Source organism: Haliaeetus albicilla, chromosome 14, assembly GCF_947461875.1.
Source record: "Haliaeetus albicilla chromosome 14, bHalAlb1.1, whole genome shotgun sequence".
Classification (NCBI taxonomy): domain Eukaryota; kingdom Metazoa; phylum Chordata; class Aves; order Accipitriformes; family Accipitridae; genus Haliaeetus; species Haliaeetus albicilla.
In genome coordinates, this window is record NC_091496.1 from 23,188,002 (window position 1) to 23,201,161 (window position 13,160).

The 13,160-nt window shown below is 36.0% G+C and overlaps 1 protein-coding gene across 5 annotated transcripts in view; it reads left to right on the plus strand.

Annotated features, from left to right (window-relative positions):
- Positions 1-13,160, plus strand: part of GRM8 (glutamate metabotropic receptor 8) — a 358,114-nt gene that overhangs the window by 221,443 nt on the left and 123,511 nt on the right. For all 5 annotated transcript variants that reach the window (XM_069801987.1, XM_069801982.1, XM_069801985.1 and 2 more), the window contains one exon: positions 3,345-3,545. In XM_069801987.1, the coding sequence (XP_069658088.1) occupies positions 3,345-3,545 (201 nt within the window). The remainder of the gene's footprint in view (positions 1-3,344; positions 3,546-13,160) is intronic.

The window sequence follows — 13,160 nt, forward strand, 5'->3', positions numbered from 1 at the left end:
TTGCTCAAGAAGTGCAAGAGTAGCCGTAGCAAGACTTTCATCTGTACAGGCTCTTATAGGATCATTCCTGTGGCTCACTCTAGGGTTCCCAAAAGAGATTTCAAGTGGAAGGAGCCAGGAACAGCTGACACTTTTCCTGTCCTAGTGTTACACCTCTCCTAGCTCTTCTCTAGTCCAAGATGATAACATTAGTACATGCGCCTGTGTATTTTCTTCATTGGTCAGGGAAAGTCTTGACATCTTGCTGAAATTCCTCACAAGCTTGCACTTCTCAACAGCTGGATTGGAAGACCTGCTGGAAAGCATCATGGCACATTTCCCTGGATTCCTTTGTTTGGAGATAAGATTAGGGAGGGACCGTGTGAGCCCAGTGCTTGTCTCAGTTCTTGACACACCGTCAGACCACAGGAGTATCAAGTGCCTGGGTTCAAGAGTTGGGAACATCTTCTCATTCTTTTTGATAAAGACACAGCCTAAGTAAATTATCTGGAGGAAAAACTGTAGGATGAGAAATTGAAGTGATCATTAAGAAAGCATTAAAACACTTCTATTATGAGATACAAATTGTTATATTCTTTCAAGTCACCCGTGTGAAACATGCCTTGTAGTGCTGAGAGTCAAGCTATAAATGAAAATGTTATTACTTGATATACAAGTCTGAAGAAAAATTATAATCATGTCTTTCAAGTGTGTAATATTATCTCTGTAAAGGCTGACCATATTTATGGCTTAGACAGTATGCATCATTTTACTACTACACATTAACATTTATTTAGGGCAGTGTAATGTAATTTAAGTTGATGAGTTCTTGTCATCTTTATAAATTATTGTTTCATGTGTTTGAGAATTCTAGAGAGAGAATATGAAGAGGAACCTCAAAAAGAAAGAGCACATAATCCAATTTGTTGGGTTTTGTTAGTTATGCAAAGCACAGAGACTATTCTTGTCTATTGCCTTCTGAGTTTGGCAGGTTTAAAACTGATAACTCTGTGATGTTCGTCACCCCTTTGTATGTATGGAAACACATTCAGTCTCAATAAGTTAATTTTTTCTCTGTAATTTATATGATAAATTAGTTTATGATCACATATCTGTGAAGAGTAAAGGTAAAATGTTATGCTGTGGAAGAAAGTTATGCAAATCCTATGTGCGTTTAAAACATAGTAGGGGAGTATTATACTGGTGTTTTCCCCCTCTTAAAATCTGTACCACTTAGTACAGCGTACTTGCTGAAGTGTTTGCAACTTTTAGTGTTCTATGACTTAGCATTTATTACAGAAAGTTATTTCCCTCTGTCTTCCACCAACCCCCCACTTTTCAACATACACATCCATCCATCTGATATGTGAGGGGAATTATGTTTAGCCTGGCAATTAAAGCAGATATATCTCCTTCAAACTCCTCCTGCCCTGACCATCCTCTTCAGAGGATGTGGAAGCTCTGGGGAGCACATACAGGTTACTGACTGCTGTGTGCCTGCAGCAGTTCTGTGAACCCTGTCCTTCGCTTGTTGTCTGGCAGTCGTTAACAAGGCAGGAACAGTTAAGGTGGGGTTCACGAGCTCTACCCATCACATACTGTTGGAAGCTAGTTCCCAAATGAAATAAGTTAATAAAGTTGCAATCTAATTAAGCTTCGTCTCTTCCATCCCTCATATCTTCTTTTATGTCTGGGCAATGGATTGCAACTAATTGTGTGATTTTTAGCATGTGCAAGGAAAAGATTTTCTGTTTGTTTATTTGCAGTAGAGTTGCACTCTGCTAATTATTTGCTAATCATTAGATAGCATGTCTTGAAAAGTGCCTATGAAGTTGTAACAAATCACAAAAATGAGTTATATGCTTTCCTCTCCAAATGGTTAGTACCTTTTCAAGAGGTAGTGATTTTATTTTTTTTAACTAATCCCTGAGGAGAAATAAAAGTACATCATGATTTTTCAAGGCTTTCTATCACTCCCAGTGCTCAAGGATGTTTAAAGCACAAAACACTACTGTTTGTCAGATTACAAATTTGTTCATACATTATCATTGTAATGCGAGATGGTGGCACTGAAATGCAGCAGGCAAACAGAAGAAAAGCTTCTGAGCATACTCCCTGGCTTTTTTTTTCATGTCATCTGGGCTTGCATACTTTGTCTAAAGAAAGATCTCGTGTACAGTATATTTTCAGACATAAACAAACAATGCACTTTTAAAAACTTGGATACAACAAAATTGATATCTTGAACTGATAAAAATCTGTGTTTAGAAATAAAAAAGAAACAAAAAATAAGATACAGAAGGTTAAAATACAAAAAAATGTATAAACTATTGGTTCATTTCTAGATAGTCTTAAATAATGTGAATGGATTATTTTCGAACTGATTGAGTTGTCAATCTGGTAGATAAGCTAGGTATTTATTCTTGTGTCCACTGAATGTAGACTTCAGCAGGGCAGATTTCATGGTGAGATCTGCAGAGCCTTCTTTCCCTGCTAAATGAAGATTTTGAGCCTTTGAAATCAGTGGCTGAATTCCCGTATAGGACATGGGATTTCATGTTGATTGCCTGCTTAAAATATAATTTTTCTGAACTTTATTTTTCAACTTTTCTACTTAGTACTATCACCTATGAATGTAAAAGGTTCTTTGGATTTGGACATAGATGATTAATGTGGGCAATTCCAGCAGAATAAAAATTTCATAATGTATTGATTTGCTCTGTATTCCCTCTGAAGGAAAAATGTCCCCGTAGGAAATAACAGACAGTACATGGTTCTCAATGTGAAGCATAATTCACTAGTAAATACAGGAAAAAAAGTCTCAGAATAAGCACTTTTCAATATGGAGACAGATGGCCACATCACTTGGCAAGCATTCAGCTTTTTTCCCTGACATGTTTAAATAATGTTTATCAAACAATAGACAGGGATAAAAATCAAGGTAGCCTTAAATTTATCTCAAACAGACTGGCAGGCTGCTGTAGAAGTGTCCTATAAATAACAATAAACAGCTGTTGAACGAAAGTCAATAAGGTGGAAAGAGAGTTTTTCTATTGGACTGTAGAAATACATATATCTGTATTTCTTTTTCTTGTAATGAAATGTTCTGTCCCCTTTCCCAGCCCAGAACTCAACATACTGTTTATATACCTGGCACAGTGTACAATGATTAGAGGCAAAAACCAGATGGCCATATTTTTCCTTGTCTTGTTTATTTAGGTGACGGATAGATGAGTCCTAACTTTACCTATCAATCTAACTGTAATTATTTATGTTCTACTGTGAATTTTTGCATGCAAATACTCATGCACATACACACACACACAGAAATAGAAGTAAACTGCCTCTTTCTCTTTCTTCCTTAGGCTTAGAAAGAATTGCAAGAGATTCAGCCTATGAGCAAGAAGGAAAAGTTCAGTTTGTAATTGATGCGGTATATTCCATGGCCTATGCACTACATAACATGCATAAAGATCTCTGTCCTGGATATATTGGTCTATGCCCAAGGATGAGCACAACTGATGGTAAAGAACTACTTAGCTATATCCGGGCAGTAAACTTTAATGGTAAGTTATATGTACTCCCCCCCCTTTTTCTTCTTTAAATGTTTCAGAAGTGACACGATTTGTTTTCTTATTTGTGTAGGCTACTTTAAGGCACAGTGGAAAACAGGATTAGAAGCAGTTCTCATTTAATCAGAACTGTGAGTTTTTCCACCTGCTTTGAAACCCCAAGTGTATTTCTCGTCTTAACATTAAGCTGCTCCCAAAAGAGGCAGATGTTAAAAATAAGAATCTGTCGATCAAAATATTCCGGTGAAAAGGTGCTATTATAGAAACAAGTTGAGGACTCATGCAGTCCTATTGACAGATTAAAATCCTTTGACAGAGGTTGCTTGTGTGTTTGCAAGAGAATGAATTGAAAAAAATACCCTTTTGAAAATTGCCTTCTTCTGAAATTACTGTTAACAATTTCCGTACAAAAGTGAATAGCGAGGAGTTTGCTTTCAATTTGCATATTTAAATCTCAATTAAAACACTCACTAGCAGTTCTGGCTTCTTTTCCATTTCATTGTTTCTGACTCAGTGATTTAGCGAGCTTTAACACAACTGCAATATATATTTTTAAACAACACTACATAATATTCTGTGCAGCTGGGATCTGCCTGCTGGGGAAATGTAGTTACAGATGCTTATGCTGTTAACAGTAGAGGCCAATAAAGAACAGGATTAATTTATGTATGTGGAATTGAAAAGGGTAGAACATATTTGATGGTGAAATAAAGTTGCTGAAAACCTACATTATTTCATTAAAGTCATAATTATTGTAGACTATATTTATCATTATTTTACAAAGAAATGGAACAATATTCTTTGCTGTGTTTTGGTTGCTTTTTTTTCTCCACTTGGTGGTAATTCACATACTAGACATGCCTTCTAACTATGCAGTGAGGAGCACTGTCTATCACAATTTATTTCAATGACCTCAGCTGCCAGCCTTTTTGAAAAAAAGTACAAGGTCATTTTGAATTTAGCTTCTGAGTGGAAGCTTTTTTTGCTTTAGGTAATATACCAGACCATTTGGTTGATATGAAAGTTGGCTGTAGTTCACAGTTTTTTCTTCCAATGTAATTTTCATGAAAAGGGAATCCCTGTCTCCAGGAATATAAAGATAGAAGTTTAAATACTTCTTTAGTGATTTTAAAGACCTCCTGGAGCAAAATATGTTGCTAGCAATGGGAGATACTGTTATGATGACAAAGGTAGGCAGCATATTGTAAGGTTTGCAGTGATAATTATCTACATTTCTAGTAGATATTCTTCTGGGTATGTGTTGTTAAAGCACAAAGAAAGTGATGTATTTTCATTTGGTGAGCATGGAAGTTTAGCATAGAAAGGTAAGCTGTACATTTTATATGAAACCTTTCTCTCCCTAGATTGTTGTATTTCATCAATACCTGTCATGATTTCTCTGGCTGACTCTTAAGTATTGCAACAAGGGGAGATGAAAGAGTGGGATAAAGCATTCTGGACACTAATGAAAAAGTATCTGGTTTTGAACTACTGATTTACTGAAAGAGGAAAAAAGAAAAAAAGGAAAAAAACATTTCTGTGAGGTTGACTTTCTGTCCCATGGCATACGTTAACTGTTCCCTGTACTATGCTAGTCCACATTATGTACTGGTGTACCAATTTTTGGCATGTGTTATTTGCCCAAATGTTTCCTTTTTTTTCATCTTGCGTTGGGAGGCATAAGCAGAGGACAGTTTTTAAGCCTTTGCCTTTTCCTCTTACTCCCAAATTCCTGTTCCTCAGGACAGCACTGCTGCTATGTCCGACTTGGTTTACAGAAGTGAATATTTACATAGATTGCCAGACGTCCTGTGCTGGGAGTTGACAGTATTGTTGTGTGTTGATTTTGACATGCATCGTAGGTTCAGTCATTAATAATGTAGTATATTACAAGTGAAGTGATACATGAACAGAAAACCTGGCCTTTCACAGCCATTCAAGGTAGCATTTTTCTATCCTAACAATCACAGGATCAGAGCATTGCTGAAGTTGGCAGGGACCTCCAGCAATCACCTACTCCAATGTCCCGCTCAGACCACGGTCAGCCAAATGAGGTTACTTAGGACCATTTCCAGCCAGGTTTTAAATATATATAAGGATGGAGAACCCTCCAAAATTCTCTCTGAGCAGTGAGTTCCGATATTTGATCATCTTCACAGTAAAGAAGTTTTTTCTTATGCTTAAACAACTTTTTCTGTGTTTTAGAATTAAGCCCCTGCTCTTCAAGGTGATAATAATTTCTAGTATCAAGAAGTAACTGGCATTTTTGAGACAGGCAGTTTTTCTTTTTATTCCATATCAGTTTCCCCACATGATTCTACCCTTATGCATAAGAAACCAACTTCTCGCCTCTCTTAATGCGGTATATCCCTCTTAACCGAGGTAGTAATGAGTGGGTGTAAGTCCAATTAATATGCTGTCACATTCAACTTAGTGGGTTTCACCTCACAAAATGGACTTGTTTTATGAAGGACATCTGTCTGCTTTATGGAGGGTATTTGCAAGGGTAAGAAAACATACATATTTCTGTTCATTGGAGTAACTGTTTTGCTTTTGACTGCAAGTAATCACTTTGAAATGTGTTTATTTTTGTTTACTCTTTTTAGTTTTATTTACAAATTATGAAGAAGATTTGTTCCCCTGAAGGATTCATCTGTGTAATATTCCATGACACCTTCATGACTGAAGGGTGATCATAACCACCAGCACACAGTCTACTGATGTAATTGATACGACATTTGTTTCTGCTTATTCTTTTACCAGTTGTATGATAAATGCAAAAAATCTCACAGTTCAGCATGATTTTAAAGGGGATAGAACTTCTTCATTTGTAATAGGAATGAAGAAATTTATTTGTACATGAGATTTGAGTTACTACTGAGTGTAGTCTCCTGTTTTACTATTGCCTGTGTTTTTCTTAGGACAGCTAGCAAAGTATGGTGTCTAAAAACAATTGCTTTTCATTTATAATGGGCAGTTTAATAATGAATCTAATTTCATGGGGAAAGAAACTTCTAATGTAACTGGTACAGCCTATTGCTGTGTACATCGAAAGAGTTTTTAAACAACAGGAAAATATAAAGCCAGTGTGCTAAGATGCGGCATATTTAGTTTGTGTTCTTGATGGTCACTGCTAGTAGACCATAACCAGCCCTTTCTGGCTATTTGATCAAAGAATACTTAGAGATTTCAGAAGTTTCCTGCTCCTAATTTTTTTTTTCCCAGGCAAAAAGTGAATGTTGTCACTTTATGGTGTTCTTATTTTAATAAAGGTGCCATATTTGAAAGATTTTCCTTACCAGCTTTTGTATTCAAGCAGAATGAGATATTTATGTGAAAGTGGTGTTTCATATTTAAAGTTATGCAAAGCAAATAGTTTTTCTGTTAATTAGGTTTACAAATGGTGATGTCTGCAATAGTGTAATTGTGGCAGGATAAGTTCTCCCACCACATTGCTCTAGTGTTCTCACTCTATTTAACTTCATTATTCTGTCTACAAAATAAGCAGATGTTTTCTAAGGGTTTTTACCCTGGTATGTGCTAAGTGTTTTATGAGAAGTACTCTGCTGAATTCAACATAAGTGCTCATCATTTAACAGAAACAGGACTTGAATGAACATGCATTTGTGGTGGATGGAGATGTTTCAAAGGTGGTTTTGTTTTGTTTTTCTTTTTGTGAAAAAGATGTATCTTTATACTTCCTTCCTGACAAAGCAAAAAAAGGATGACAACATGGATACAGTGCTATTTCTTGGGTGGAATAAAGCAGAAAGTGGTAGGACTGATCAATACCTCCCTTTCCAGTTGTCCCACTACAAAAGTGAAGATCAGAATTTATAGTTAAATTCCAAAGATAAAGATCATTGCTTATATTGTACATAAAACATTTCATATAGAAGAAAGTTCACTCTTGCTATTTATATAGACTTATAGCTAGTATAAGGTAGCTGGTTTTTGCCTACCTTTAGTGATATATTTGTATTTATATTGACATTAACACACTGTAGTAGTTCCAGGGATAAACATCAAGAAAACATCACACACGAACACAATATATTTACAGATAATACGAGTCTTTCGCTTAATCATAAGGGTAAGGGTAGAACTTGACCCGTACTCTCATGCATACAAACAGACGTTTTATTTGCTTTGATGGGCTACTTATCCTGTGGCTGAGCAGGATACTTGCTACTTTGATATCTTTTTAGGTGAGCAGGGATAAGCGAGAAGGGAACAGAGAATTGGTGGAAGCACTGACTCCCCTCTGCTGTCAATGCTTAGATAAATGTTGTTGCTCCTGCAGGAGGTCACTGCAACATCAATTCCCCCTCCTAGTGAAGAAGAGACTCAAAATAAAATCTGAGTCTGACTGTGCAACCTTTTCTCTGGTCTTCTCTGGGACAAAGTAAAGCAGCTATGTTGCTGGGATTTTGTGACAAGTCTACAATAACACTGGAACAGGTTGCCTGGAAAGGTTGTGGAGTTTCCATCCTTGGAGATATTCAAACCCGGCTGGGCACTGACAACCTGCTTTAGGTGAGCCTCCTCTAAGCAGAGGGGTTGGACTGGGTGATCTCCAGAGGTCCCTTCCCACCTCAGCCATGCTGTGATTCTGTAGCCCTAGCTGGACTAGAAAGAAAGAAAAGTATGTCACTTACCCTTGCTTTACAATATTTAATGAACATATGTTACCTTTACTCTATTCTTCTGGAACTGATTTCATAGTCTGAGTAGACTAGTAAGTCTTGCTGTTATTTGTTTTTTAGATATGTTAATTAAATACCTTTGAGAAAAGATTAATTTTGGCTGCACAAACAAAAATACACACGCATGCAGCATCAGCCCTAGTTAAAAGGGAAACATGCAAAATTTCATCCGGAAAAGGCAGAATGATGCCAGAGAATGAGAACATAAGAACAGAAACTAGCAGGCAAACTCAAAATAACGTGTCAACACTTGTAAACTAAAAATTAATGATCACTCTACATTGTAATATTTTTTTCTGTGAAAGCAATATCTGTTGAGGACAGTATTTAAAAAAAATGAAGAATGAGGTTTCTCATGGAGAATTTTGAACTCTCCAGAGAATCATTATTGTGGAATCAGCCATTTACAAAATTCATCTTCTCCTGCTATCTTTTGAAGTTGCTAAGACATCAATCTATGCAAAACTCTCATGGCTTGATATTCAGCTCAGACTGTTTTAAGTGTTTTCTTGAAGAAAGCTGACACCTCTCTATTCTTTCACTGAGTACAAAATCTGCATTCTCAAATCATTATTTATCATTAAAACAGAAGCTTTAAAGTCGTGCCCTTTGAGGCTGATAAGTTTTGACATTTTTTAAGGCATTAAGCACAATAGAACTAAATGTCCCACTCCTAACTCAGATTTTTTAAAAATCCAACCCTCAAGTCTACAACTACCAATAGAGAAAAAAAACTTTTTGAAACAGTTGAATTTGGGCACATCTGTGATTTTTAAAGTTATGAGTTCTTATTGTCAGTTCATAATTTAGTGGTTCATACGGTCAGAAAAACTTGGCATCATACAATGCCACTGGTATTCTGATAGGGTTAAAAACATATTTAAGTATAATGGGAGATAATAGCAGATGAGTAGGTCAGAGAGGGACAAACAACATTGACAACGAGTTGGGAAAGGCTGAACTCTGCTGATCTTGCTAGGATTCACTGTGGTAGCAACTCTAGTTTCACTAATCTGTACTCTACTAAAGAAATAAAGATACTGCTTTCAGCTGCAGAAGTGGAAGTGGAAGGGGGAATGTCTGCTGCAGTTTTATTAAAGTCTGTGATGTTTGTTCTGTTAGGAGTTAATCACATGACATAATTCCATGTAATTTTTTTTTTAAATCTTGGTGATACAGAGGAATGTTTGAAAACATGGCTAAGCTTAAACTAATATAGACCTGAACTCATAAAATCCCAGAATTCAAAATAGTTCATTCCTTTCATGTACTTTTGTCATGGTTTCAGAGGTTTTTAATTTGGGTTGTGAATGCACTGAGGCTATGGCAGACCATTTGTAATAAAAAATCCTGATGTCTGTTTTCCCATACCTTTATCTTAAATTAAGAAGGGAGTTACCTCTGATAATTTATTATTGGAGATGAGCAGGGGATGATTTCAAATAAGTTCTTCCTTAGCATGCTAATTATTTTGATGGAATTAATCCAGGTGGCTATACAGGAAACTGAAATTGCACATTCTGAATCACTCTTAACAGGTTTAAGTAATGTATGGTTATAATGTAAGCACGCACAGCAAGCAAAGCTTGGAGCTGCTGTAATTCTTGGGTACCTCATGAATCCATGTGATTAAAATCAGAGATTATGAAAATGCTGGGTGTGAAATTAGAAGGTAGAACCTAAAAGTAAGTGCAATTTATAGCTGTGCTCTTGTTTGCGTACAGATCTTAAGTACTGATTAATTGAGCAATATATATGCTCCACATACAAAATTCATGATGTAGAACGTGACTGAGGTCAGTTCTCTGTTTTGAGGAACAAGGTCTCATTCATAAGGTATTTTTATAATTATTATGCAAAGGAAGGTGATAAAGGATTTACCCTCATTACCCATGAAAATTGATTTGCATCTCCTGATAGGTGAGGATATTCAGCTATATTAAAGTACAGTTTTCTAATACGACTAAGTGAAAAACTGAAGCAATAGTGAGGAGTAGTACAAACTAAACCTTGCCATTCTGAGTGAAAAGGTATCTGAGTGCAAAGAAACTGGATCCATATTGCATGTATTTTTTTACCTTTTAGTCAGTGTAAGAAACATCACAGCTGCAGTTCTGCAGTGTTATTAAGCCATCCAGATATCCTTATTACCTTTATTAACAGGAAGAAGGCATACCACTTGTTTTGAGGAAAAGAATACCTTGACAAGCTTCCTAACTTAAATGTTTAAATTTAAAATCTCCTCTTAAATCTATCAAATCAAGTAAGAATGTTTGTACAAGTTATTAATTTTTCCATATGTTGATTAATGACCCTTTTGGTAAGACAGCAGTTCTGCAAGCCAGCAGGACAGTCATGAGGGGAAATGAATCGCTTTTTAGTACCTCCATGACAGAATAATATGAGCCTTTTTCATTTTCCTACAACAACTTTTACTTACAAAATTAAATAGACACATTAGAGAGAATATCAAGGTTAAAAAACAGCAAGGATTTTATTAAGGGTATTTGGTAGTATAAATACGCCACATTTATAGTTCATTCACATAAAAAGTGATCTAACTGGTAATGGCTGATAAGTGACAAACTCAAAAAATAGAGCAGTTCTTCAGGGACGTCACTGTCAGTGAAATTATCTTGACAAATCTTACATTCTCCTATAAAGAGGAAAGTAAGCATTTCTTTATGTTAAAGGGAATGACAGTGAAATCAGGTAGACTTAATACTGTAGGGCAGGAATTACGATAAGGAGAAAATAAATGTATAATTAACAGACATTGCTGACATCATCAGACAGCACTATCTAGTTTTTCTACTCTAGGCAGATGTTGTGTTCAGCACTAATCAACCAAGTTCAGATCTATAGCCAAAGCAGTACTGGATTCAAGAGCAAGTTAGACATGTTAGAACTTGTTACCAGATGTCATTTTAAGCAAAACCCAGGAGAATCCAAGCAAACTAAACAAGTCATCCAAGAGCAAAGGGGTGGGATTCAGTTCATCCCTCACAGGCAAATTGGTTTCCCTCAGTTTCAGTAGCTGGTGAAGTCTATAGTGAGTGTCTAGTTGTCCAGTAGGTGATGGGGGAGGCTGATACCTCTAAAGGTTACCGGAGAGCTAGCCTGTCCGTTAGCATTTAGGCACCGTAGCAACTCATCTACTTCTGTATGTTTTTCTGCAAGCAGCTATGACTCAGAGAGATTTTCTCAAAGGCTGGTTAAAGCATTTCTAATAGTATGAAATATTAAATACGTGAAAGATAGTTTATCTTAGAAGCATCTGTAATTTACTCCAGCAGAGGAAGCATTTGCTGTTATTCCTGAGGATTAAGGTATCCAATCATTTTGGCCACACAGCAGGTTATGTTTTATGCTGAACAGATTGGACCCAAAATGTCGCTCCCCATAGTCTTAGCCAAATCTCTCCCTTGTAAGCCTGAAATAAAAAGGATTTGATGCACAAATTCCGGAGGCGTTCCATTTTAAATAGAGAGACTGTTTCTCTCAATTCTCCTGTTTTCTCTATCATCAAAATTGAACATTTGATAATTAAAGGTAAAATAATTTGCAGTAAAGATTTTATTTGCAATTCTGTGGATTCTGTGCATAGCACACTTTCAAAGTGATGATGCGTTAGTGAGGCTTCTATATTAACATTTTTCAATTTGTGCCAATTTCTTTAGTTTATTAACTTTTATAATTACATTAGCATTTAATAAAAAAATAGTTTGGAATATAGGAAATACAGAATACTCTTTATTATTAGTTACACTTGGAAGCCTAAACTCTTTTAAGCCAAGTCATAGGAGCCTACATAGCCAGATGGATTTGAAAATGGTGCTTCTCTCTATTACTTACAGCTCTATTAACAAATTATCAGCTTGACTGGTACTCTACTTGAATACAGTTTTATCTGCTGATAGTTGAACTATTTATGTAAAAGTAAGATTATTAGAGGATACTCAGCTACATTTCAGAATATGAAAATTTGGATGTGTTTTTAACTACTGTATCAAAATTTACAGACCGATCATAGCCTCCTCCTTAGACCCACCAATTACAATGGGTGAGGTTTATTACCCGGTATGATTAACTCTGATGCTGACTTGCCTAAATTTTAGGAGTCTAGCTAGAGGGTAAAAGGGTGTGGTACAACCATTCTATGTTAAGTCAAGGGGAAGAGGTTTATGCCTCTGAACAGTTCCAGAGGGGAATTAGAAATATCTGATACCGCAGTGCTAACTCTGCTTTGAGATGAAGATGGTTAGAAAAAGTGGAGTTTGGTCCTTCCCCCAAACTTTTTATAATAGTCTGGGATTAGGATGTTCACTAAAGAAATAAAGTAATTGACTTCTAGGCCTTTAATCCAAAGGAGACTGAAGCCATGTCCCAGAAGCAAGCCTTAAACAAGTGTAGGGCATGACTGGGAGGATATTGTTTAGTCTTGTTGCATTTGGGTTTCTGTGCAGCTAAGAATGCAAGAATTCCTAGAAGTCCTATCTGAATGGACTCTCAATATCCTATCTTAGTAGCACTAAGTGGCTATTAGTTTATATGAAGTTGTAGTTTTTATTGTATTTTTATTCTAGTGAAAGCAGAATCGAAGCAGCTATAAATGTATGACTCCATATTTCTACCCAGCCAGCACTGAAGCAAGAAATCTTAGTGCAGTACAGGATAAATTTTATGGATTTGTTGGAGTTTTTTCCTATTGTGCACCATACACAAAGACCTATCATCAACATCTGAATTATTTTTCATTTTCATTCAGATAAAAACATTTCTGTTTTATAGAAGATGATTTACAAGTTACCCTTTGGGATTAAAGCCATATATCTGTATTAAAGCCATATATCTGTATTATCTCCAAAGGGTTAGAGAAGCTAGAAAGAATTTTAAACATTAT